This window comes from Seriola lalandi, unplaced genomic scaffold (assembly GCF_002814215.2).
Source record: "Seriola lalandi dorsalis isolate HSWRI2012SDOR001 ecotype SW California unplaced genomic scaffold, Sedor1 jcf7180002054536, whole genome shotgun sequence".
In the NCBI taxonomy this organism is placed as follows: domain Eukaryota; kingdom Metazoa; phylum Chordata; class Actinopteri; order Carangiformes; family Carangidae; genus Seriola; species Seriola lalandi.
In genome coordinates, this window is record NW_019525089.1 from 76,950 (window position 1) to 104,832 (window position 27,883).

Genomic DNA, 27,883 nt, shown 5'->3' on the forward strand with positions numbered 1-27,883 from the left:
CCCCCCCCCCCCCCCCCCCCCAATTCTAAACCATTAATCACGATAATGCAAAGACTGCAGTCATCCATCTCTGCATTAAATCCCATCTTGAGACACATTGCTGAGCTGGTCCCTGAAACATTACTTGTTGCTACCTTAAACTCATTAGTATCCAGTGTGAATGTGTAGCCAGCAAAGTTGATGAAGAAGACAAAACTCTTGATGCATTGTCCGCTGCTCATTAACGGCACCGGAGTCAGTGCCAGTCAGTACAAGGAAAGACTATGAGGACATTGAGTGCTGGATTTACTCTCTGCAGCAGTGGGTTCACACAGGTGCATCTGTAGTGCTTCCTAACTGCATATTCGCTCTACACTCCAAAACTCAGAGGAAGTCGTCAGGGTGTACAGAAAAGCGTGAGATGAGAGCGTGTGCATGATAAATGTAGATGTGGTATAATCTTCTAATACAAAATGAATAAAGTAGGTATGGAGATTAGAAGTACAAATTAGAGTGCTACACATGAGATGAAATGTGTCTGCGTGTGAATGTGTGTGTGTGTGTGTGTGTGTGTATAATTACAGAGTGTGGAGTCTAATCTACCTTTGGCTAATGTTTCAGACAAAGATCAGAACGAGGACAATTAAAGCATCTTGCAGGGAAAGGGTTGCTGCTATTTGAGAGTTCACGAAACACCCAAACACGCACACACATACTCACACACTATCCTCCCCAGACGTCTAAATTTTTCATTCTTTCATTCCTCCATCTGTTCTTCCATCCTGCAACAATCCATCCTTTCTTCAATTTTTTATTTACCTTTTATTAATTTCTGTCACAATATCTTTCACTACAATCTCTGTGATGGGACTGTCAGTGCAGTTTTAGGATGATGGTTTGGAAGTTAACATTAGATGGGGGAAACAGTGCAGCATTTTGGGAGGTCTGCCTCTAATTGTGTATGCATATTAGTCTGGCTGCCTATTACTCGGTCTGTCTGTTTCTTGTCTCTCTCTCAAGTGTTTAACTGTCTGTGTCTCTGTTTGTCCTCTATCTGTCTTTATATATTTGAGCTAATTAATATTGGATGTGATATCTCCCTGAAGAGAGACCGCACTTAAACATCTATCTATCTATACATCCATCCATCCATCCATCCATCCATCCATCCATCCATCCATCCATCCATCCATCCATCCATCCATCAACGCACAAAAATGTCTTTAAATTCCATAAGATGATGTCTACAGGCTGAAAATACTTTTATCAGTCCCTCCACAAATCCACAGTCCTGCAATTTATATAATGCCCACATTATTTGTAACTATATTTATACTACTGGAAATATTTTCCTCATTTAATCATTCAATCCAGGTGGTGAGCCCATTTGATAAAATCAAACCTTGTCCTTATCAGACTTTCCTCCCTCAGAGGAAAGGCTGCTCATGCTGCACTGTCACCCAGGGGTGGTACTGGCCTCCAGAAAGCTCCACCCATTGAAATCTTGCTAATTGAACATTTTGTGTGTGATTTTGTTCACACCTCAAATTTACTTACAAAATGAACATTTTTGGAAGAAAAATCCTTCAAAGATATTACTTTACTTAATAGTGACCTATTTTTCTACATGTAATTTAAAATATGCATCTCACAGGCTCTTATTTCCACTCTACATATTTCCATGAGATTATGTTGATAAGGGATTCACAGTATAACCTCTCAAACTCCTACAATAATGCACACTGCACTGCAGATGGACCCTCCATGGGGAATTTATATCACACCCTACATAAATTAATTTGACAGTGAAATAAGCAGAGCAGCTATCTGCACCAATTATGGGGAATATTATGCATGAGTTTCATGGGGCAGATTGCCCTGCATTGCTCATTCAGTGGCCACTGGTGAATTTCCCAGTGCTACTGTGCATTTACCATATCCCTCAGTGTTTGGTAAACAACAAGTTTATTTGCCATTTGTAAAAGTTTCTAATTATAATCTCTTTAAAGTGACTTTAATCTCATGTTTTCCTGGAGGAATGCTTTGGTTGCATGAAAAAAAGCTGAGTACACAGTCACAATTAGGACATGGAGTTTTGTTTTTTTCAGTTTGTTATTTATATAGGATTAGAGTCAAAGACTGATGACTGCTTCTTTATAGTGCAGGGAGATGTTAGTAACTTACCCCTCAGACTGAAAACACAAAAACTAGATTTATCTTAAAAAATGATGCCACTGACTGCTTTTACCTGCAGAAGTGAGTTCTTGTGAAAAACCTTCATAGTGACAAATGATAAATTAAAGTGCAGTTTCAATCTAAATTATCATAAGACAATCACAGCTGATTCCTCCCGCTCTTTTATTACAGTAATCTGGTGGGATGGTGGAGGTTTGACTGAGTGAAATAGCATGGATATACTCAAATATTAATTTGAATTGACTAAATGCTCGAGCTGCTGCGGTTCATTAAAGATGTACTTGAACAGAGGGAGGGAAGGAGGGAGGAGAAAGTGTGTTATTCGAATATCTGGAGATATATTTGGAGCAGTAGTAGTCTAAAGCTTGTGAATGTAAGGTAGAATACTGCAGTTATTAAACTGCATATACAGTATGCAGCATGTACAGTATGTGTGAATGCTGAATGCATGATTGTTCTTTAGTTGTACAGGCGATAGCACTGACTCATTCTTCCTTTTTTTTTTCAAGCAATCATACGCACATACTGTACATACACATTCAAAATGTACATGTGCACATATAATCAACATATTGAAATGTAAATGTTGTGAATGCCTAGAGGAATCCACACACATGCAAAAAAAGGAGGAAAAAAAAAATCCTCTCTGATCTCCGTATAAATTCAATGGTCACAGGACTTAAAGTGGAGATAAGAGAGAGGACATACAAAGAGCAAGTGAACTTGAAAGAATGATAGTAATTCTAGATATGGGACCTTGGTTACATAATCAAAGTTCAGGCAAGGACAGTGAAAGGTCCTCAGACCATTATTTGCACACATTGTTTTATGTGAAGGTTTATATAGGTATAGCTCTTCAAAAAAAAGCCAATATTCTGACACCTGACAAATACAAATACCCTGGAACAGTGTTTCTGTGTAACGTCCCGCTGCACAATCAGCATGTGGCGGCAACTCGTTTTCTGGACTGCATTGTGCTTTTAGTGAACTTGCAGCATATGTATGTGACAAAGCTCAACCTGTGTAAATATGGCTTCTATAAATTGATCTCCAGGTTTGTCTTGTGAGGGATTTCAGCTTCAGCTACTATATTACACTAAAACTGAGAGGTCCAGTTTCATGTGAAGGTTTCAGTGGGTGACACTCTAACAGGTGGGCGGCTGTCGTAAATCCATTATTTATTTGTACAGTTTAGTTCATCTTTAATGCTGTATGCTACACACCTCAGGTCTAAATTGATGTGTAGAAGCAAATTATCTCAGATTTCTCCTGTACTTTCCTTTATCATTTGCTACCCTTGTTTTTGCTTCTACTATGTGTTTTACGTATCTCTCGGCCCTGAGTTTTGAGGTGTGCCTTGTATTCCCTCTAATTGGGTTGGAAATAATTATGTTACACTGCTGAATAGCTGAGCTGCATTAAAAAGATATTGCCATGTCCCAGTCATTACTCTACATACACACACATAGACACACACGCACACACACACACACACACGCCCCTGGGCCACCACAACAGCTGTTAGATGTTGAAATGTTTATCCAGCACACCAACAAAATAAAAAGAACAACTAGAGACCATCTTGTAATGGGATAACACCAGTCACAACGACGTGTTGGCATTCTGACCAGTAAGTAGTCAGTCATTACTACATGACCCATGACCACACCCACCTTTGCCCTCGCCCTTCATTTTGATCTCAGCTACACACCGGGTTTTGTGGCTGTGTCTTGCACGATTGCTACAGTAAGTGTCTCCAGGAAAACACACACACACACACACACACACACACACACACGGTGAAAACAATACTAGCCCTGCTGTCACGGCTGGTATATATAAAGAACAGAAAAAGTGTGAGGCAGAAATGAAACTTTTGAGAATGAATCTGTTCAGTGTTGACATCTATGTGTTTGCCTGTGGCTTTAACACTTGACCAGGGAGAGAGATTGTGATTGACTGTCTCTAATAAAACGTCATGAAACCGAATATTTTCTATGATCTATTTTTGTTCATGCTCTTAATGGAAGGTGGTGAATTATTGTTTGGATGGAGTAATTGACCAGTGGATCTAATTATGGTCAGTTCACTTTAGTGGAAATCTTAACTCCTGTAAAGCCACACTTACTCACTCTCAGTCACACATGCACACACACACACACACACACACACACACACACACACACACACACACACACACACACACACACACAGATATAAATACACACACTTGCACTGTTCTCATCCTAACCTCCATTTCCCTCAGTGCTCCCAAACTGTCTCAGAGGACTACAGATAATTCCCTCATCAGCATCCGACCTCATTCAGTTTTAACAGACACCATTGATCGCACATCAGCAGTAATGCTCAGTGACAGAGGGAAAGGAGAATAAACGGATGTAGAGAAAAAAGAAGGAGTATAATGAATTTTATAGAACAGGGATTTTGAGGAATTGTTACACAAACTTTAATTGAATTATTGTGAAAATTATACTAAAAAGTGAATGGATTTTTATCAACAAAGGGTGTTATAGGAGTTAGAATTACTAAGAAAATGAAAGGGGTGAGGGCATTATATAAGATGATAAAGAAAGGAAGAAGTGAACATGAAAGAAAGACAAGGTGAATATGAGAACGTCAACATAAAAAAGTTAGATGTTGTCGGCATTGCTTCAAATGTCTTGTTGAGTTGGACTCGTTTTGAAGTCAATGAGACATGAAAGAAATGAGAAAATATGAGGGAAGGAAAAGGAACAGTGAAAAGAGGTGAGGGCAACAGAAGTAGGAGAAGTGAGAGGAAGAGTAGGAGGAAGAAAGCAAAGAAAAGAAGATGTAGGCCAAGAAGGAGGACAAAAAAGATGTACAAGAATGAAGGAAATGGAAGAGAGAAAAGGAGGAGGAATGTTTTGAAGTAGCATAAATGTCTGCTTTTGGTGCAGATATGGGTCAGACACCAAACAAAGTCAAAAACTCATTTCATTCTCCACTGACTTTGAACTTTTTACCCTTCTGTGTTCAATATTCAATGCCTACATGCATGCAGGAGAAAGTTTGTAAGTGAAAAGATGAGGGACCATTTTCAGCTACTTTGTGTCGGATATAATTAACCTGTTTCTTTCTCTTCCCTCTCTTGTTTCCATTTGCCTCTCTCCCACAGGCGTCGCGCCCTGTGGGGGTGGGGTTCTGTGATGGTAACCATGGTCCCCGGCAGCCGCTATGTCTGCAGCGCTCATGCAAGAGAGGACGACTCCACGAACGACCGCGAGGAGCGAATTCTAGCCGTGCTGGGCATCATCGGAACCATCCTCAATCTTTTAGTGGTCATATTTGTCTACATCTACACCTCCGTCACCTAAGGTGTTCTTCGGACAAGAGACGTTGGCAGTGTCCCCAACCTTGCTCCACACATGCAAACCCTCCTCTTTAAGTATTTATGCACCTGGAGGGTTTGATTATGCAGAGTAAGCGCTGAGATGTGAGGATCATTGGCAGCCTGTTCAGCTGGATGGTAGCCATATTTATCCACACCTGCATCCCTGCTTATCCTTTAAGACAGCTCTGCTCCGCTGACTAAAGGCCGCTGCCCGTCACAGAACAGGAGCCACAGGTGGAATCATCTGCACTTTCAAACTGTACCTGCACATTTTCCAAAACAATATTTCACACGTCCATGTCAAATGACTGCTGACAGTGTGTCCAGTCTGGTAATGGTCATATGTGTGTGTAATCAATACTAATGCATGACTGTGGTGTTGCATTCCTCTGACTGTTTCGACAGCTAGACCGAAGCTCTTATGTGTCTTTCATCTGATGGTGCTCATATCTGACTGTGCTACATCTGCCTTTATGTCTCATAACACTGTGTTTTTTTCTTTTCAGCTTTCTTTTTATGAATTTTAAGATAAAGTCACTGCCAAATAGTCTGACAAACACAGCACTTTGAGTTCACTTGACCAAATTAGTTGATAGGGAGGGATGGTACACTGCTAAAACTATATTAGGGACCAAAAATTCGCCAAGTGAATTATCAACAGAGGGACCCCATAGGCCTATTTGCTCCTCAGCACTGTTAATTCTACTTGAACAGAGCGTCAGGGCAGATGTACAGCTCATCGCTCATAACTAAAAAATTTGTTTTCTGTAGTCAGTGGAGTCACTGAAAAAGTTTTACATGGACCTGATGAGTCCATACCTGAGCACACCGGAGGAGAGATTCCTGGCTGTGCTGGGAGTCATCGGCATCGCGCTCAACCTCCTGCTGCTTGTCTTCGTCTATATATACACCTCCATCTGATGCGCGTGCCTGAACACATTGTCAGCTATGAGATAACTTGCTGCACCTCCAGTAACTGCAGCTGTAGCCAACAGCCAGGGGCTTCCAGTGATCATCCTGTACATTCTTCAACCACACATGTATATATTGTACCTATAAGCACAGCCTGATTCTTAGCTTATTTGGGGATTATGTTATTCTAGGCAGGTTTCTGTGCCTAACAATACAAGTGATATTCTAATAATAGTGGGAACTTGATGAAAAGAGGGTGATGAGAGAATTTAAAGGCAAAAGCATTGAGCTTAAGAAAAGAAAAGGAGATTTGTTTACAGACTGGTTTATGAAAGAAACATGCTTTACAAAATTCACCTTCTTTTGTGGAAAATTGTGTCCTGCAGTTAGTGTTTTTGTAGATACAGTACTCGCTCACTTATGTGCATCATGAAATGTTTACTTAAGCTTGTATGGCTATAATCAAATACTTTTTATCACGCTTTGACCAAAATAACTGATGTGAAGACTGTCGTCTTTGTAGTAATTCTGTTTGTTCTACATGCTCATTGATGTTGAAAGCACCTAGACATGAAAGTACATGGTTTTGATGTCTCAGTCTGTGCAGCAGCTCTGCGCATCAGCAAAGATACCTCTGTGGACGGTTGGTACCACAGGATAACGCTCTGTTTTCTGGTGTCATGTTTCTGTGATTGGATCTGTGAGCAAGGCAGATCCAAGCAGCGTCAGAGAGGGCAAAGCGTGGAACTGAGACAATGTCACACAAATCAAGACGGCGCACTTTTGCAGTGCAGCACAAAGGAGCGCAACAGTAACAGAGGAATCAGGGAGAGCCAGTGTGGATTGTCTGACAAAAGAGGACATAAAACCTCTGTGCAAGGCCTCACCGTCTGTCTCGAAACTCATGAAGGCACAAAAGTCTCCCTGGGATTTGGTTACAACATTTCCACTGGAGCTGCATGTCACTATGGATATGATTTTAGGTTTAAGCGCTGTGTCTCTAATGGAGGAGTAAACCTAAATGTAGTTGACAAGCGAGCAGGAAGGACTGGCCTGAATCTACACTTCATCCTCGTCATTCTCTTCTCCACCAACAAGCTAAAGCCAGAAAAGACATAGTACTGAGAGGACCCACATGAGTCCCTGCTGTCATTTCACATAGCACAATACTTTTATATATATATATAAATGCACCCATACCTGTGAAAAGGACTTCATTTCATACACCATCAGTCAAAGGTTCTGGGGAAAGACATAACAAACAGGAACGCAGGAACAGTTTGTTTTCTAAAATGAATGGCCAGCACCTCTGACTGCTCACTTAACCTACTGCAATTTTACATGTTTGCTTGTGTGAATATGTACTGAGATTTTGATAATCATTGCATAATAAGATTCCTTGTTACATTGTGTATATATGCTCTTAGTTTTAGTACCAGTTTATCATTGAGTGTTTTGTTTGCAAGCAAATCTGAAAGTCACAGCCAGCACATTGGAAAATGTTTGGGATGAATTTGAAGAAATATCTATGGTCCCACTGGCCACAGTCTATTTTTATTGAGTGGAAGCGAAGAAGGTGCATGGCCATATCTACAGAATGCTGGATGGATAACTGACCACAATTTACCTCCCCAAACTGAGTGATGAATCAAAAGGGTACATATTAAATTACTTGTAATGCATAATTAACTTGCCTTAGGACTCACTCATACAAACTCACACATGTTCTTACTTCTGTACCTGAGAACCTTCGTTGAAAAATTGCTTTTGCTCCCAACCATAACCACCGCATGCCTAATCCAAATCTTAGCAACTTTTTGGTTTTCGGTTATGTTAACATTATTCTCTCCAACATAATTGCTGACATCCAAGAAAATGGTTATATCGCTAAAGAGAGGTCAGAATATATAAGCGGTCAGACTAATCTGGTGGTTATCCCTGGGTCAAACTTATTCGGGAGACAAAATGTGGGTGAACGGTGAAATTATTCACCGAACTGTCTATTTACAGACCCACTTCCTGCTTCAACTGGGACTTAAACCGGACTTGCTGCAGTTTTATAGTTTTCCTGTGCAATGAGAGAGTAAGCAATATTACAGTGGGCTCACTTTAATTTTTACCTCCCAAATAAATTTAATATAAAATAATAATTTGGCTAAACTGGAGGCTTTTTTACAAATTGTACTATTATCCGACAGGTGTCTCCTGCCCCGTTCGACCAGAACATGTAGCTGTGTTCTGAGATGCCAGCAATTACAGTGTTATCATAACTGCTGGAACCAGTGCCCCGAGCTCTCATGACAAGTACCCGAAATGTGACAAGCCATATCAAACAGCTCTTTAAAGAACTGAAAGCCCAAAGTACCTCACTTTCCAAAAACGTCCGCATAGACCTAAAACTCAAATTGATCCTCACAATGATAGAAAAACGAACGCGCACACACACACCGCACGCATTCTAGCTTTAAAGAGTTTAATTTTACACCATCTTTCAGCATACATCAGGAGAGTCGACAGTTAGCATGCTGAGATCGATGTGACTTGCACATTTACTTCCTGTCACATCTAATAACTGCACAGTTGAGTTTGTTGAGCTAAATCCACTTAAAGTGTGCACCACAGCACAGTATGAGCCACCTTTGGTTCGCCAGACATCTGCTGTCACACTGTGACAGTCAAAGCCACAGCTGTGGAGAACCACATTTGAAGATACTTAATGTTTTTGGTCCACTTGATGTTAGCAAACAAACTAAATGAACAAGCATTCTCAGCGTTTCAGCTCAGGTTTACTTAGATACTGGCAAAGGCTTTCTGGTATCACTTTCTAATAAGGCACCCTTTAGAATGGGTTTATAATTTTGAACCAATAGCTTTATTAAGAGCACTCTGGGTTGTACATTGCCTGGTATTTATTCCTTTTTAATAAGGAGTTTTTTAATAAGTTCTATAAAGGATTTATCAGTTGTAACTAATGGTTTTATCAATGGTAAATCAATTCTTTACTGATGCAATATGGCTGATTAGAAAATGAGATATCCATGAGCATTAATTAAGTGATTATATTTGCATTCTTACCAAATAGAAAAACAAATAAATACATAAATTCTAGCTAAAGGGATTTAAAAACAAACTGCTATTAATAAGAAAAAAACAATGTTCTCTTCTAATTGATTTACAAAGCATTGGTGAATTATTTATTAACCACTGCTAAAACAATTAAGCAATTATTACTTATAAACCCTTTTTAAAGGGTGCCTTACGTAAAAATGATACCAGTTTGTGGGTTTTCAAAGGCCAATGGTAAATCTAATATTTTTAGACTGAAATAACGGAAAGACATTTATTTTGTGCCAATATTAAATATTTTTTAATCTTTTTAAATGTTCATGCCAAAATATTGAAATGTAAATATATATTAACAACTATGAGGCAAAGTGGCTCATCTTATACAACCAATGGTCAGATTATATATTAAGTCTAAATGAAAAATACATTTAAAAAATAAAATGAACAAAGAAATAAAATTTAAAAAACAATGCTGATTTATAGACTTCATAATAGTTTTCTGTAGCCTTGGTCAGGGGGGGAACATTCATCATGTCAGCAATCAACAGTATTGACTGATATTAGATAAAAATTCAATAATAATTATCTTATTGTGTATTCTGCATGCAGTTCAGGTTTTTGGTTAAGACCACTTAACATGACAGGCCCACTGCCACACAGACCAATGAGAGGACAGAGCCTACAGGGTGAGTCCTGGCCATCTGCTGTCCTCCTCACCACACACACACACACACACACACACACACACACACACACACACACACACGCACACGCACACGCACGCACGCACACACACGCACGCACGCAAGCACGCACGCACACACACACACAAACGCACGTGCACACACACAGCATGGACTTTTCTTAACAATGTAACTCAAATGTCTCACACAGAATCAAAATGCACAGCTTGAGATGGTTTATTATTTATTTGATGCCTGTTCATGTGGGTTTTTTTTTTTTTTTAATAATTCTCTTTGCACAAACATTATGTTATGGAAACGGAGAAGAAACAGGTGCATCAGAGTACACCTGGGAGCCCTAACCACTGCACCAGACATGGATTATTAACACAAAACACTGTAAGCAAGAGACCAATGTTCAAAGACAGGCAAATGTGTATTCGGACACTGTGAAACAGATTCCCACGTTTTTTATGATTCATGAGCTGAATTGATTTTTAGCCTGAGAGGGCACATTGGACACAGACTGTCAGTTTTCATTTAACAGCCAGTTATTTCCTGAGCAGACAGGACCAGTGATCTAAGAAACTGCCAGGTGACAGAAAACCTCAGAAATGATCTATTCACCAAGGTTTTGTGTGACATGCTGATTATTTAGTGACTAACATTCCAGGACAATAGCTGTTACGGTACTGTAGATTTGAAATGGGAGATGTCCAGAAGGACGACCCCAACTGATAACGTTCGCTTCTATGAGCAAAAGATAAAGTTATATTGCCATAGGAGAGAAACTTGGTCGTCTAGAATCGTGTAAGAGAATTATGGCCATTTCTGATGAAGCTGATGAAGAATCAGTTTGGTACGATCCCTGAGCGTAACCACTGAACAAATGCTGTGAGATCTGGTGTACTTTCATGTAATGTTTATATATAATGTATAATTATAGTAATGCCAATAAAAAAGAAAAACACCACTTTCAAAGAGTTTCACTGTTTTTTTTTTCCATAATGGCAAAAATTGTACATCTAGAAATCAGTTTTGGCCAAAAGAAAAAAATGGAATTTCTCTAGTTCTATGTTTTTGATTTGATACCATTTTGTAGTATCTCTCCAAACAACACACAAATGAAAACTAGATAGTTAATGAATAAATTACAAATTTTCAAGAAAATTGAGCTAGAATATTGGGAAAGACCTAGTCCTCCTAAATTCGATGTAGTTGGTTGTAATCCTGATCAGCCTAGGATGTAGTCTGAAAAACTGGATTACAAAAGAAAAACAAAACATCCAAAGCTTCTCTTGATGCGTTTCTCTTTACATGTCAAAATGAGTGTAAATATAAAACATGAGTCTGATTTTGGGGCATTTGTCCACTAGCCACTGTGTTTTGCATATTGTTTTTTACCCTTAATTGAATCTTTTAGATCCACATAGCATTCAATGCATGTCATTAGCTGCACTCACAACATGTCATGGATTACATACAATGTGTAGAAAGTGTGTTCTGGGGGTTTTTTATCCTGCTGCCTTAAAACATATCGCTGAGCCTGAAAGTAAGTCCTTTCATCCGACAAGATAACAAAGCTGAGCATTCATCCAAACTACTCAAAATTCAGTTTTCTTATATAGGGGGAATCGCTGAAAACTGTTGGAATAACTCAATTAAGGCTATCTAATGTAGTTGTATATTCGCAGCTTCACTTTTTATCAGTGGGATTCAACTTGAGTGTTTGGTCCTGCTGCTCCCTTTGACTCCTCTGAGGGTTTTTTCCCCCCTTGTTTATTCTTCTGGCTTGTAAGCGGGATGCATCCTAATACCGTGTTGTCTTGAACGCACTAGCCATATGAAAAGGTTATCACCCACACAGCAAAGCTCTTTTTTAAGTAGTATTGTTGCTCTGGCAGACCTGTGCTGTTGGGTGCAGCCATGTTCAGCCAGCCGGATAAACTAACAGTGTGTCCTCAGGCGCCCCATGAGACAGCCACTGACCTGGCTAATATGGGTGGCTGCCCTCTGTGCGCACACACACACACACACACACACACACACACACACACACACACACACACACACACACACACACAAAAAGACTCACACACACCGGCCTGTAGTCTCTAGCATAGATCTGACTACCACTCAGATATATAATGTAGTGTGATTTAATAATCTAGTGTCGCTTTCCTCTCTTCCTGTTCTCCCTTACCTCTGCACTCTCCTTACTGCAAACATTTATGTTCTCTCCTCTGTGCCTTTGGTCCATTGTTTGCTATGTTCCTATTTTAGTCCTTAGTTAGTTTGCCAGTTCAAGCGTGAACCCCATCCCTGACTCTGAGCCTCAAGCCACTGTCAGTGGAACAAGGAAAGATGTTTTATGTAAACAGTAATATAATGTCCTACTTGCCTGTTGAGTGTAACAATTCCCTCAGAAGTTCACCCAGCCTTGAAGGAAAATACCCACTGAGTCACATCGTTTTTCGCTCATGCTCCTTCGGATGCACCTAGATCTCTGTGTAATGCAGAAGCTACAGTGTGTCTGGAAAGATCCCAGTCACTGACATCACGTTCCCGCTGGAATGAATCAGGAAACTAGTCTCATGACAACATATCAGTTTAGTTTGCCAGCATTATACCAAAATCTGTCAAGGGCACAGTAAACAGGAGACAGATTACAGTAAGTAACAGCTGACTCGTGAAAATCAAGCAACAAATCCTGAAAATATCCGTCATGAAAGTAAACATGAAGACTCAAATCCTGATGTTGAATGCTATTCTGATATTTATATGTGCAGGCATTTAAATATAATGCACTTATCTACATAAAAGACAAAGTGCAGTTGTACTATGTTATGGGGCTTCCTGAGTAATTGACAGTTAAAACAGTAATCAATAGTTAAAATTGGTTTGCATCCGCATTTAGATTTGTAAAATGAAGCTCTGAAACTGCTAGTAAAAAGTAAAGATCCAGTCACTATCAATATGTTGATATTGCTATTTGACAATCAATGTTATTAGTACCATTTTCTGTTCCCTTGAAGAAAGAGAATAAGAGAATAACTGCATATAACCACATGCCTCTATTTTCTGATGTTATTTTAGCTTAATTTCTTTATAATCAGGAGTGATTGGAAGGATAAGAGGATGTGACAGTCATCATCATCACCATCATCATCTTCATCATCATCATCATCATCATCATGGTGTTGTTTTCCTTTGTCTTTGATTACATTTCAGTTGTGATGGCGTTTACAGTGTTTGTCCTCGTTCAAAATTACTTATCAGTCATGCAGCTCTCAAAGCCTGCAGCTCAGTCAGCACAGCTGAGACTGAGGGAAGCATAGTGCACGGTATACACACACACACACACAAACACACACACACACACACACACACACACACACACACACACACACACACACACACAGAAAAGAGAAATAATAGATATCTGGGGATGCAAGAAATGCTTCTTTAGCTTAAAAGCTAGTCCCGCAAACGACGATCGCTCTTTCTCCTGTCTCTCGGGCCTCATTATACTCATGTTATCTGCATCCCATGAGAGTCCCTGATCAATGTATTAAACGCTTCTTTTACTCCTTTTCTTTGGTCTGCTACCTCTGTTCCAGTCGGGGAAGGACGACAAAGACCAGGGTGATTGCTGACCAAACACACATACAGTTCTTATTCCATTGATTTCAAACATTTAAGTCGAGATTTGAAAATGAGACAAAAAAGAGGGAAGATAAGCTGACAGGCAAGAAATCATGCTAATACATTAGCATAAATGTATATATTATGTACAGTGTAACACAACGGTCCGGCAATAAATCATTTCATTTTTGTTTAAACTGATTTAGAGAGGTGTTTATCTGCAGACATTTGTCATCATTTGGTAGGATGCACTTTACACTAAAGGATATGAATCTAAGTTGTTTTCCAAATGATTACCAGGAGCAGGACTTATAATTTAACCTTATTTTTTTCAGGTTTGGGCAGCACTAATCAGACATTATCTCTTTGAATGAGTAAGTTTTTTTCTCCTGAAGCTAAATCTGATGTTTTCTAAATATTTCACAGGCTAATTAAGTCAAATTATTATTTGCATGGACTAAACCAGTGGTATTAGATGACGAATGGCCTGAAGGAGTTTCGCTATGAAGCTAACTAACACTTCACCTCTGCCCCTCAGCACTGCCTATAATGAAGCCTCAGTGGATCTCTATTATCAAGGCTGTCCAATGGCAAACTTTCTGCTCCTCTGTCTGCTTTAAACATGATGGATGTGAATCAGCACTGCACCGTGTTGGTGTGTATCTGCTCATTTCAGCTTGATACTTTTAAGCTGAACAATGAACAGTGATGTAAAATAAATGAATTCCATAGAGTAAACTGGAATAGTTTAACAGATCGTTTTAAGTGCAATTACATTTTTCTCCATAAAGGGTTTTCAAACTGTCTCCACACACACCTTCATATAGAGGCAAATCCTATCCATCACACTTCAAGACACAGCAATAATCAAAATGCGCATACACACACACACAGACACACACACACAAATAAGAGGGCCCTAGTGACGTCACGTCAAGTATTTGAGGCCCCCTCACTCCCTCAGTAACATTACACAGTGGACACACACAGAGGAAGCTACAATCCAGCTATATATGACCTGACACAGAAATAGTGACTGAGCAGCTTCTTGGCCTTGTGTGACATTTTCTCACCGTGCCACGAGACGCAGCGCCAAACAAAACAGCATCCTTTTAGCTTCTCTCTTATCACGGACCTGTGGGTCTCAAGAGCCCCGACAGAAGAGGATAACGAAGACTTAAAACTCCCACGAGTTACCAGTGGTGCCTGGCAGTCATCTTCCCTGTGAATATTCGGATCTATTTGTTTTGGGACTGGACAGGATTAAGGTTGAAGTAGTTTTTACTGCACTCTGAGTGAGTTTGACAAATGGAGCCCACTAGAACAGAATCAACAGAAGTGAGAGGAAAGAGAAACAACAGGGAGGTAAATTTCAGAAAAAAAACTTCTTCAGCTCATCAGAGCAAAGATTTTTTTTTTTTTTTTGCTTTCCAGCAAAATCCATGGTGATTGGTATGCTTTTCCTCACTGTATTGTCACTGTATTGCTATATTAGACAAAGAGAATAGAATATGATATCTCTCACTATCACGTGTCTATACATGAAGGAAACAGAATTTATTTATTACATTGACATAACAGATACTGTATGGAACAAATATCTCTCACTAGGAATTGCCTATAAATGAATTAAACATAAATTGTGCTGCTTATTACACAAAACTGATATGATACATGCAGCATATTGCAAATACTTATGTGGTAGATAAAATATGTGCAGATATGTAGCTGCACAGTAGAATAAAATAGATTATCTCCCACTATCGCGTCCAAAAATTAATCAGAAATAATTAGACAGAATATGACACTATGTGTGCAGCACATAAACTTAACTAGAACTATATGACAGAAAGGTATATAGAGAAGATACCAGAGGAAACAAGAGCAGTTTTGTGTTTTGTGGGTGTGGTCATGTCTTTGTCAATGGCGCCATCAGGTGGCTGAAACACTAGTCTTAGTCTAATAATTCCTGCTGTGAGCGCATGACTGTGAACTGTACACACTGACAACAAACTGTACACCTCTCTCTCTCTCTCTCATCGTCTCTTTTAGTTGGACGATCCTGTAAGTGCACTTCCTGAATTGGCCCGTTGCAAGGTGGACCCCGAGCACCTGCTTGGCATTGTGGGTGTTGTTGGCGCAGTTCTCAACCTGCTGGTGGTGGTGTTCGTGTATATCTACACACCTGTTTGACATGTCTACATTAAGTAATACAACAATACTGGTATTCAGTCGGACTTGATTGACTTTTGTAGTTGTGTTTTTTACATTTACATTTAAAAATAAATATATATTTATAACCAATAAATTTCAAGTGAGAAAATTATTTCAATCATCTCTACTTTTATTCAAAGCCACATCAGTGAAGCATCAGGGCAATGTGTCAATTTATATTATTGAGTTACTTTTATTTTACAGCTTTAACACACGGGAAAAAAGAACAAAAAAAAAATGATACTATGTGAAAACTGTACAGCTCTACTTCCTTGGCCTATCAAAGAGGACCAGAAAACAACAGACACAAAATGATAAGCCATATAAAAATCAGCTCAGTGGTTTAAGATAATACGTTGAGTTATATTAATATTTACAAGGCACTGCAGGTAAAAAATGGATATTATCAATAAATGCCTATGTGAAATGTACACCAAACTATAACTCCTGGAAGAGAGATGCAAAACTTGAGATGACAGAACAGGTGTTTTCTTTTTCCTCGACTCCTGCTCTTTACAGAAATATCCGCAAAGTTCCAGACACAGGAACAGACATTACCTGACAGATAAATACACACAGTATATATTACACTAAAGTAAAGCAAACATGCTATTTTGAGAGCTTGAGTCTCTCATATTCACTGAAATTATGTTAAAATGTTTATTTTAAATATATATATTGTTTTTTTTCTTTAAGGGACAGGAGCTGTATAATTATTTGGGTCACTCATGTTAATATCAGGCAGTATTTGACAGCTGGTGATAATGTCAATCTTCTCAGACACAGCCTTCAGGTCATCCAGAATTAATCTGATGCTGTGAGAAGCGTTGATGATGGCGCCCTGCGACGTATTCAGCTGAGCTGTTGCACTGCGCACCTTTCACAAAAACAGTCAAACAATTGAAACGCAAATCTGTTGATGTGAAGTAAATGATTGTTGTAATTCACAAAACTCAGAAACCTGCTAAGTTACAACTGACAAAGGTATCATAGTGTACACTGTGTCACTTATGTCTCAGTTCTATTCTACTCTTTTATCATCAAGTCTTACTGCAGCCACTTAGATGCAGCTCTTTGTTACTGGTATGTCATTTCTATGTTTCTGACATTACAGCACACACTTTGTCATAGCCATCCGAGATTCTCTATTTAATACAGGTTTGCATTACAGCATCTTTTTCAATACTATCCAGCATTAGTCCTATTACTTTTCTTGTATAGAACAATATGTTTTGTGCTCAAATATTTTACTTCAGTTCCACAACAGTGGTGAATAAGTGCAGTGGCATCTGTGGTAATGGTGTAGTAGGCATTTTGGAGGACCTAAACTATATATAATAATAAGTGTTCTCAGCATACCTCTTTGGCAGCACCGCCATAAACCTGCCGTAGAGTCTGTGACACGTCGTGATACAGATGGCTGTTAGACTCCCGCAGCTTTTGTTGTAAAAGCGTGTCACCTGGAAAATGAACAGATTTGCAGATTCAGACAAAAATCTGAACTCTACTGGTCTTTCTTTGACTGTTCACTTATCCGTTTGATCGAAACGATCCATGACAAAATATTGATGGAATGTAATGAAAAACATGCATAAAACGGAATTACTTGAGAATAAACTGCTATGATCATTTATCATTACAACTCCAACTACACCTCTGCAATATATAAGAGTAAGCAGGGTGACTCGGATGTTTCATTACTTGCTGTATTTCACGATGATAAGAACACCACCACACCACCACTCTAAACTTAGTAGCTTTTTCAGAGCTTTCATTTTCATCTCAAATGCATCAGTTTCAATCAGCAAATGGATCTGGCTCCATTCATATGTGCACTCAATCATACATCTGGATGAACCGTTTACTGAAGAAGACTGTGAGATACAATTGAACGCTCAGAAAAAGCTAATAAGCAAACTTTTAAGGTGGGAGCTTTCTGTCACACAGTAAGTATTGTTAGTGGAATAATTATTGTCAGGCTATAATCATGACTGGGATTGCTCACCATATGGCCTGTGTGTGGGGCTTGGCCTGTCTTCCACTATGGACTGTATATCAGGATGGTCTCTGACTACGATAAGAGGAGGCAGGTCTCTCCTCAGTATCTGAGCGCCCTCCTGGCTCACTGCAGAGGCTCGGTCCACCTGCTCCTCCTCCTCGCCCTCGCTGTCTGTTTCAGACGCCTCTCCAGGAACCTGACAGCATCCAAGATCACAGACAAAACAGGTTTGAGATTGTTCATGAATACACACACACACACACACACACACACACACACACACACACACACACACACACACACACACACCTTGGCTCCGACTGAGGCAGTTTGTGGAGCGGGCAGGGAGGTGATGTAGACTTCATCATCAGAGTCTGTCTCAGACGCCTCGCCCTGCACCACTATCTGGTACCTGCTGGACATGACTGCACACACACAGAGACACACAACGAAAGGTCGTTAGCTACACTGAAACCAGAGGTTACTGAAGCTAAATAACGGTAATAACGACACTAAGGCAAGCGACATACGAGGTTTGCATGAACCGACAAACTATAATGTAACGATAGCTAAACGCTCAATGCCAAAATATACAGTGAAATAAATGCAAAAAGTTCCAAACCTTCTCTGTGAACTCAAAAACACAAATCACATGAGCAGTAAGGAAATCGGTTGTTTTCCAACCGTCACGTGATAAGTGATGTATCGTGTCGTGATTGGAAGAAATGCCCAACTCGTATTATATAGCATCGTTTGTATTTAAAGCCGGCGTACGCCGAAATTAAAGTCACTTTCAAATGGGTGTAAGGCAGGCGATACAGTACGGTGTTTATTGGTGCCCTCTGCGTAAGAGCAATATGTTTTGTTACTTGATTTATAAATTCTTTGAATGCACTCAGTTTTTGTGGTAATGTAATCGATCGCTACCGGGTGCTTTCCAACGTGTTCCATGGGGCTAACTCCGCCTCCCTGAAAATCAGAGGAGCGTCCTAGTGTCAATATCGAGCTCAACCTAGGAAGCAGGCTCATATATACTTCGTGTAGCCTACAATAATTTGACAGGTACAGTAGATTCAGCTATTCCTTCTGTTGAAAGTATTTAGGTTAACTGTGTATGACATATACACATGCATTGTCCCCCTCCCCAATTCTTTCTCATATGCCGAGATAGACAAAGAAAAAAGCAGTTATCACGGCTTGGACAATGTTGCTAGCAAACAACACGAGCTATCTGGTGCTAACAATGTAGCCAACGCTAATCTGTATGTTTTCACGTTTACTCTTGCTGTTGTGTCTTGAAGTACGGCTACTTAGGTTAAATAAACTGTTTCTGTTTAGCTGAATAATCACTTCTGTGTGTTTGTCAGGAATGACAGACGAGGCTCTGTTTGAATTTCTCCATATGGAGATCGTGTCCCATGTTTACAAGGAGCAGCAAGCAAGTAAAGGAGAGATGGACAACAAGGTGTGTTCAACAAAGGCGCGATTCAATCAACTCAGTCACACATAACATACAGAAGAAGCAACAATATTGTACACAATGCTGCCATTTACAGGGCACTCCATACTCACATACATATAAAGTTAGTTCTTGTTCACTGACTAAATAAACCGCTTGAATTTCTTCTCCTCAGGACAGAGCTGTCTGTGTTTCTGTCCTGGAAGGCATGGGCTTCAGGGTGGGACAAGGACTCATTGAGAGGTAGACGAGGACAAACATACTATAAGTACAAGTATCTTACCCTATGTCAAGTGTCTTAAGTTCAGGTGTGTGTTCAGGTTGACCAGAGACTCTCCAAGCTTTAAGGATGAGTTGGATATAATGAAGTTCGTCTGTAAAGACTTCTGGACAAAGGTGTTCAGGAGGCAGGTTGACAACCTTCGAACAAACCATCAGGTAAAATTAAAGTGTAGTGTTGAGAAGGCTTTGGTTCAACTACAATAATTTCTTCAGCTACTGAGATGTCTGGCCTTACAAGCTCAGTTTCAGAGCATAAATCCTTTCCACCAACAAGAATTTGGATCTCTTTTGTGAAATACTAACTATGTTTGTTGAGGCAACGGGTTTACAGTTAAGTCAATTAAGGTCATGGATTATTTAAATGGTTCCTGTGACTTTTATTTGTAGACAAATAAAAGTTATGTTTGCATTAAGTGTTACTCACCAAAATGCATTGTGTATATTCTTGAGGTACAAACATGTTGAGTGTATTTCAAGTGTATTTCCTTCCTTACAAGATATTTGCTAATATAGAGGTCAAAAACTGCACAGGGAACCTTTAAATCCACTTAAAATTATACAAAACTGTGTTGATAAATGAAGTACTTAAAATAAACTAAATCTTCAGTGTTAGTTAAGATTTGTTCTTATAGTTTGTCACTTGGGTGACTACTATACCTCTGTTTATTTTCCACCACAGGGTACCTATGTTCTACAGGACAACAAGTTTACTCTGTTGACTCAGCTCTCCAGTGGAAAACAGTACCTGGATCAGGCTCCTAAGGTCAGTGTAAACGCTCTCTCTCACTTTCTCACAAGCACACACGAAAAGACAATAGTGCTGTGTCACCTGAGGACAGTCAGATCAGAAGTAGGCAATTCAGGCTTTGTTTTCTTGGTATGGTACCAAAGGAATCAAAATCAGTTGCAGCAGTAGCTGAGGCTAATTTGTACATGTGTGCTGTTTTCTTAGTATCTCGCATTTTCATGTGGCATGGTGAGAGGAGCTCTGTCTAACTTGGGTCTAGACAGCGTGGTGACAGCTGAGGTCTCCGTCATGCCATCCTGTGAGTACTATCAGTATACTAAGCCATGATTGTCTTAACCATTGGCCAAACTGCTGTTACTCTTGTGAGGTATCCTTGACTTAATTTTTTGAATTTTGGGTATATCTGTTAAGGTCCAAACAAATGGTTCACCTCTCCTTCATTTTCTGTTGCCAGGTAAGTTCCAGGTGGTGATCCAGAAGTTGTGACCTGATCCTCTTTGCTACCCTGGTGCTGATGAACAGGGCCTTGCGGGAGTAGGAGGATAGCAGTTCCATTCCTCCCACTGAGCAGTCCAACCACAGAGGGAATCAATCACCACCCTGATTTCTTCAGGTGGGGCAAACAGGACTTACCAGGTTGTGCTGATAACCCGGTACCCCTTGAAGGGCAAACAGTTTTAGCCAGAGCTTACCTTTTACTCGTGGTACTCTGATACACAACAAGATTTGTTGGATTCATTTTGTATCTTGATTTTGACAGAGGTTATTTCCCACTTGAGCTAAACAATGTGTGATGTTTTCAACTTTAGTTCTTAGTAAATAAGTGGAACCCGGCCCTGACTTACCCCTTTTGGCCGAGCTTTGAAAAGAAATATTGACTATCAGTGGCTGTGAATACAATAATGTGAATGTGAATGTATTGTTAATGACAAGGTAATTTAATATTCTTTGTAATGTGTTGCAATGTTGAGTCAGACAGAGTGCTTACCATTAAGAAATGAAAAAGAAAAAAAGAGAACGATCAGCAGTATTTAGGATAAGACATCACTATGGATAATAATTGCAGACTATCAACTGTGTACCATTTCTTTAACATCCATCCAAATAACTGCTTGTGAGCCTTTTATTACACCTGACACATCAGATTCATTATTCAGCACGTGTTTCTCTGCACCCAGCACCTGGTGCTTTGCTCTGCCTTGTAGCAGATTGCCTTTAGGAGCTGGGTGTTTCTTTTATGCTGGTAGTCATTTACATTTCAGTTCATTTTCAGGTAAAATTTAAATCCAGCATGAGTCATTGGCACAGCCATTTCAGTTTAATTATATTATTAGATGTGATAACAGTTTTCCAAGCCCAGCTTTTCTACAAATGAAAGTGGAATGAAGGCAACTTAATAAGCATCACTCTCTTCCTCTGTGGTGATGTCATATTTCAGAGCTGACCACTCAAATTGGGTTTACAGGTTATGATTTTTTTTGTACCAAGATGTACATTTTTGTTCTTTGTACAGCATTGATATGTTAACGTATAATATTAAGATTTTCCTACTATACAATAAGCTGCAAATGTGACTGAGTTGGGTTGTAAGGCTTTGAAATTAGTTTACATGGATTTCTTACATTTATTAATAACACCTTGCTTTGTACCTCCTCAGATATGAGAATTATTATTATTATTTATTTTATGTTGTCAACTTAACATTTTGTCCAAATGGAATAATAATGTTGTGACAAGAGTAGTGCAACAACAACACCTGTTGACCATGATGAATACTATAAAGAAATTCCTCTCTGGTTGATGTAGTTGCTTTTTTGTGCCACTAGAGGGACATATAGATCTGTTATTATTTTCATGTATGTTGCTTTACCAATTTACCCAGTTACCATTTTGCTAAGTTGTGTCCAGTTTCTCCTTGTCTGTTTTCTCTTGTTGTCTCAAATCTCTACTTTATCCTTTTGATGTATTGCCATTGTTTGTATGGCAGAGAGGACAACCCATAGTTGAACAAACCTGACTTTGCAGTGCCATGAAACTAAGATCATGTTGTAATATGAAAAAATGATGCCAAAATTCAAAACTTGTCCACGTGTTCGCACAGGACTGTAGAGAACAAAATGCAAATTATCAAAGAGAACCGTCTAGTTATAAGGTTCTTATGTAAAATGACGTTACCTTTTCTGTTTTTAATCACTCCTATGCATAACAACACATTTCACAGAGAGCACTAGCAACATCAGTTCAATCTCCTATCATCCATCATCCCTGCTTAAATTATTAATATTCCTTTCATGTTTTTGATCCATATCATGAGCTTGGTATTAAGAGGTATGTGAGTGTACTGTGCTTCTGAGATATTCAGTTCTGTCCCAACAGGCCCAAAAGTATTACTTTTACATTTACAAGAAAATCATGGTCAGTCTTAGGTCTAAGTGAGCATTGTGAATGAGCTCATTCACAGTAAGGTCAACCTAGTTCAGTGAAATCCATCATCGGATTTGGTACAATATAATTAGGTATTAACCATCTGGATTTTCATTATAGTTTTGTTATGGGACTACACTGACATTACTGCCCTAGTTGAATGATTATGGTGCTTTTATTTTTTTGTCTCTGCTCTGATAAAAGTATCCCTGGCTGTATTCCAGTACTCCACTGCCATCAGTGTAATAATTTTACACAATAAAGGTCTTTACATGCAAATGTATCAATTTAATGTGATCCCAACGTGTCCCTCACTTAGTTTTGGGCCTGAAAAACTGCTGTGGATGCTACTTTACATATTTGTTCTTACCACTGTGTCATTACAGTCTATATTAGACACAACATGAAACCCAGCCCCCGTATTCTGTTGCATATTTGACATAATGGTGCTAAAAACGGCTGTCAACAGTGTAGGGCAAAATCCTACTCGCTCACGTATATGGAAAATTAAGTTTAGTCAAGGGTGCATAAATCTCAACATCCTTTCTATTTAAAGCACAGCAGATTATAAACAGGCAGATATCCTGGACATGACCACCCAGACAAAGTTTGGCTGTGTTCATGGCAATAATGAACATTTCAAAGTTTCATTTTATAATTTGGTTTTAAAGGTTTTCACTCCCCTTTACAAAAATGTTTTGGTGGAGCATCAATTAATAAACTATGCGCCGACCATTGCTGTTGTCTCTGCTTTAAACAATATTAACACATCAGTTTAGAAGGTTTTAGTCTTTCACCAACATTGAAACAATTGCCACCCAACTCAGCTGTTTGTTCACAAACTGCACCACAAAGCTTAAATGGTTGACATAAAATAGTGGGAGGAGAAAGAGAGAGAGAGAATTATTTGGACTGCATCTTAAAGAGGCACTCCACCAATTTTACACATGAAGAGTTTTCTCATCATGCAGAGTTACAATCGGCCTGTGAAAACAGTTGTTAAATGGCTTCTGTGGCTCCCGAGAGAGCTTTTTACAATTTTAAGAAATTGGTGTGACAAACAAATGGCAAGGAGTTTGGGAGGGAGGGTCTAATAAAATGGTTGCCATTGGTTACATAATGGAAAGCATAGGATCCAGAGTTTTTGGAGCTTGACCCCATGCTAGGGACTAAATTCTGGATACCTCAAATTTTGCTTCATCAGTTTTGAGCTCTCTTTTTAAGTCTCCCAACCTCATGGCAGTGCAATGCTACGTTGCTGTAATTTCCCTTTAATATAATCTTAACTCTCTTGTCTTAAATTTTGGGTTAGCACTTGAAGTGGGTAATGTCCTTACTTCAGTATGGAAGCCCTCAAGACAAGAGTACTTGAATGAGCTTTAGAGTTCAAGAAAAGTTAAACAAGATCCCTGGTTATAAGTAGACTGCCTCTCTATCCTGCTTATCTGCGTAGTGCATTGTATCAATAGAGATATCATCTTTTGGAACTTCACAACTGTATGAATCCTGTGAAAGAAAAACACAATCAGGAAATTGAGTTAGGCGTCTGCATAAATGTGCAGCACCTGACTACGGCCCACACTTTTGCCCATTTGTTGCAACCCATTAAACACTTAGCCCAAATCCTCTCTGCAAAGAAAGAAAAAAAAAGTCAGAAGGAGGGATTAGAGAGAAAGCCTGGGAGGGGGTGGAATTGTAGAAAGTTGGTGGAGGAGGGACTGAGAGAGTGGGGAAGAGGAAAATGAGATGGAGAGAATGAAGAGCCTCTACAGGAGGCTGGAGGGAAATGAAAGGTGGAAAAAAGAAGTTTATTAGATGTGGGGGCGGACAGGAAGCGGTGAAGAAAAAAAGAGGAGGATGGAGAAGGTGTTATAGCGGGGGAGAGGAAGAGGTGAGATTGTGAGAGGTTTCCTGTACCTGTACCTGAATGTCTCAAACAGTATGAAGTGAGTGGAATCTGGAGACTCGGGACAGAGGGATGCTGGTGAGGGTTGAGCAACAGCTGTTTTTGAGCTGCTCTACATGGCTTCGCTCCCCTTCCTCCTGCTTTACCCTGCATCACAATGTCACCAAGACGCTCACAAAGGGGAACGGTGAATGGAAGGAGGAGGACGAGGAGGAGGAGGAGGAGGAGGAGGAGGAGGAGGAGGGACTAGAAGAGAGAAAGGATGTGGGGGGTTTGCAAGTAAAATCAGCATTCATTCTCCCAAAATGATGACTTGCTACAATTCAGTAACACTGTCCACATGGACTGGCTGAAGTCTTTTGTTGTGTGAGAAACTGACAGAGACTATTGATCTGGGTTAGGCTTATTGAAAGCAGCTCACTCAGTTCCTTAATTTGGTGGAAATCACCGGTCACAATTTAAAATCAGTGTTGAACCCTGACAATTTGGTAGCAGCCATTAAATTAAAATCAAATTCTAAATTACAAAACATTGTAAATTAACTGGTAAACTGAATAATCTGTACAGATGCGTAACATCCACATGTCCGAGTAAAGATCATATAACAGCTCTCCATAAAGAATCAATGTTTTGATGCTACCTGGATGGTAACAGAATGATGTTAACAGAATAAAGTATGCTATAGCTCGTAGTTTAATTTAAACTTTTTTATTCTTTAGTAATAGCATTTAGGGAAGTGAACTAGCAGCAGCATAGCATTCTAAACAAATCTGCTGAGGACCAAGTTTCTATATTTAACAACCGGTATGATCTGACAGACTGCCGCCCACTTTCATCCTCCCAAGTTGTCACCATCCCTTCTTTATCTCACCGCCTCTTTCTCACCGCTTCTTTTCTGCCCCCACTGTTACCTTTTTTTCCCTTCTCATCTACCTATTCAACTTCCTCCACTCATGCATAGTTAACAGTGAGATTCTCTGTCTCACACACACAAACACAAACTGTCTCTCGGGGCCATATGTTGACCCGCAGTGGACCTGAATACAGCCATCTGCCTGCCTTTCCTATGTCCCACAGGGCAAGAGTGTGGGAGAATGTCTATCAGACACAATACAGCGCACACGCACGTACGTACGTACGCATGCACGCGCGCGCACACACACACACACACACACACACACACACACACACACACACACACACACATACAGAGAAACCATACGAGCACACACATGCCTTTAACCCCTTCACAGCCACTAATCACTCCCAGACAGCCAGCCCATCTCATGTTAACAGTGACAAGATAATAGGTCTTGTGTGTGTGTGTGCATGAAAGAGAGATTCCTGGAGGGTCAGCCATGAGTATGCAACTTAAGCCCTGCCCTCTCTTTTTTTATGGGATATTGAGAATCTACTTTTGTAGATTTTTCTTGAGGAAGAAAGTTTTCCTTTTTTTTTAAATTTCTTTATTTTGTGAACGTGGTATGAGATTTGCACTGGATGCTTTGATTTACACACCATAGCAGATGAAACTACCACTCAGCTGGTACACAGAGTTGAACCACTGAGGGAGAGATGGTGGGATGTAACTGAAGCAAAGGAGAGGGGCAAAATGAGGGAGGAAGGATGGAATCACTGGAGGCAGTGAGGGAGACGGGAAATGGGTGGGAGCCCAGAATTGGTAAGATTAAACCACAAACAAAGGACTTCTTATCTCCACATGAAATCTTAGTGGCATGACTACACACACACACACACACACAAACACACACAAGTTTCCTGCTATCCTACAGCACAGTGGGTGGGATGGGCAGACTGGACAAACTCTTGAAAAATTGATTTTGATTTGAAAATTTTGCATCAGGAAATATGTAAGAACTTTTAGAATAAGAGACCACAATGTAGCATACACACATATATATATATATATATATATATATACACACACACACACACACACACACATTAACCTTTAAATCCCCACATTAGTTGCCAATTGCTATGGTTTGAATTTACTTTCTTTTACTATTCATACTTTTTCCTCTTTTATTCAGAGGATGTAGAAAAACTGCTAAAGCCTTAAGGTATAAAAACCTGGGAAGATTTTCATTGACTTACGAAGCAATCGTCAGCATTGGGTCTTAAGCCTAATCTTCAAGCAGACACCGCATCATGGAGGAATTCAGCAATTCTGGCGAAGTTTCACTTCTGTATAGTTTAAGCTATGGGTGGAAATAGAAGTGTCTAGTGTTTGAATCTAGCCCTTTTGAATAAACTGTACTCCACATTTCACACTAAAGGAGTTCTTGAAAAACCATTTAAAACCATGTCAAGGTATGTTGATTTTTCAAGTTTTCAGATAAACTAAATAATGAAATGTTTCTTTATGGATTGAGCCACTTCACCTGTGTCTTAGTTCAATAACTAAAAAAAACTATGTCTAAGCCTAATAAAAAAATAACAAATTAAAAATCAAATTAAAAATCAATAAAAAATGTTTTGTCACAAAGCTGAAAACTTGTTTTGAGGTATATGGTTTACATTGATACGTTCAATTTGTGTCCTTGTCATCTAATTTGTTTATCTGTCTTACTAATCACTCACTGTTTACGCCTCTAGTTTGAGATATCAGCTTCAGTGTAAAGTGCATTAGTTTCATCTTCACTTTTGACATTGTGTATAGAAAGAGTTAACCTCAACAGTACAGAGCCACTGGGGGAGTGTGATCTAGAATAAAAAAAATAAATTACAGTTCATTGGTTTTCAGCTTCCTTCCTTCCTGCAGCTTGCACCTGAAGTGTCACAAATGTGTTGCAAATATATTATAACAGCATATCCTACAAGCAGGCAAATGTACACAAGTGTCATAACCTGTGCATTGCTGCATCAGCACCTCGGCTCAAGGTTTCAGAGCAGAGGTGTCTGCATGTGCAGATTATGCTTCTACAGGATCAAGTAAAAACCTGAAAGGTAAGTATGTAAAATAAACTAAAATAG

The 27,883-nt window shown here is 39.5% G+C and overlaps 2 protein-coding genes and 1 pseudogene across 4 annotated transcripts in view; 2 read left to right on the plus strand and 1 right to left on the minus strand.

The window, feature by feature from the left end:
• The window catches only part of LOC147818668 (protein TUNAR pseudogene), a 14,437-nt pseudogene extending 3,254 nt beyond the window's left edge, over positions 1-11,183 (plus strand). The window contains exon 2 of the transcript XR_015437760.1: positions 5,333-11,183. The product of XR_015437760.1 is annotated as a protein TUNAR pseudogene (transcript). The remainder of the gene's footprint in view (positions 1-5,332) is intronic.
• A 4,994-nt stretch (positions 11,184-16,177) lies between these two features.
• bloc1s3 (biogenesis of lysosomal organelles complex-1, subunit 3) lies at positions 16,178-18,767 on the minus strand. Its single transcript, XM_023414569.2, has 5 exons — positions 18,690-18,767; positions 18,377-18,492; positions 18,074-18,263; positions 17,428-17,528; positions 16,178-16,945 (listed from the first exon to the last, which is right to left on the minus strand). Exons 2-5 carry the CDS (start codon positions 18,488-18,490, stop codon positions 16,760-16,762), a joined length of 591 nt encoding a protein of 196 aa, XP_023270337.1. The 5' UTR covers positions 18,491-18,492; positions 18,690-18,767; the 3' UTR covers positions 16,178-16,759.
• Positions 18,768-18,998: 231 nt separating this feature from the next.
• On the plus strand, positions 18,999-23,259 carry trappc6bl (trafficking protein particle complex subunit 6B, like). 2 transcript variants are annotated; one of them, XM_023414578.2, is made up of 7 exons: positions 18,999-19,129; positions 19,435-19,532; positions 19,702-19,769; positions 19,847-19,964; positions 20,488-20,571; positions 20,761-20,854; positions 21,011-23,259. In XM_023414578.2, exons 2-7 carry the CDS (start codon positions 19,437-19,439, stop codon positions 21,040-21,042), a joined length of 492 nt encoding a protein of 163 aa, XP_023270346.1. In that variant the 5' UTR covers positions 18,999-19,129; positions 19,435-19,436; the 3' UTR covers positions 21,043-23,259. The 2 variants fall into 2 exon arrangements, with proteins under 2 accessions (XP_023270346.1, XP_023270347.1); XM_023414579.2 differs by lacking the exon at positions 18,999-19,129 and adding an exon at positions 19,159-19,329.
• Positions 23,260-27,883: the final 4,624 nt, after the last annotated feature.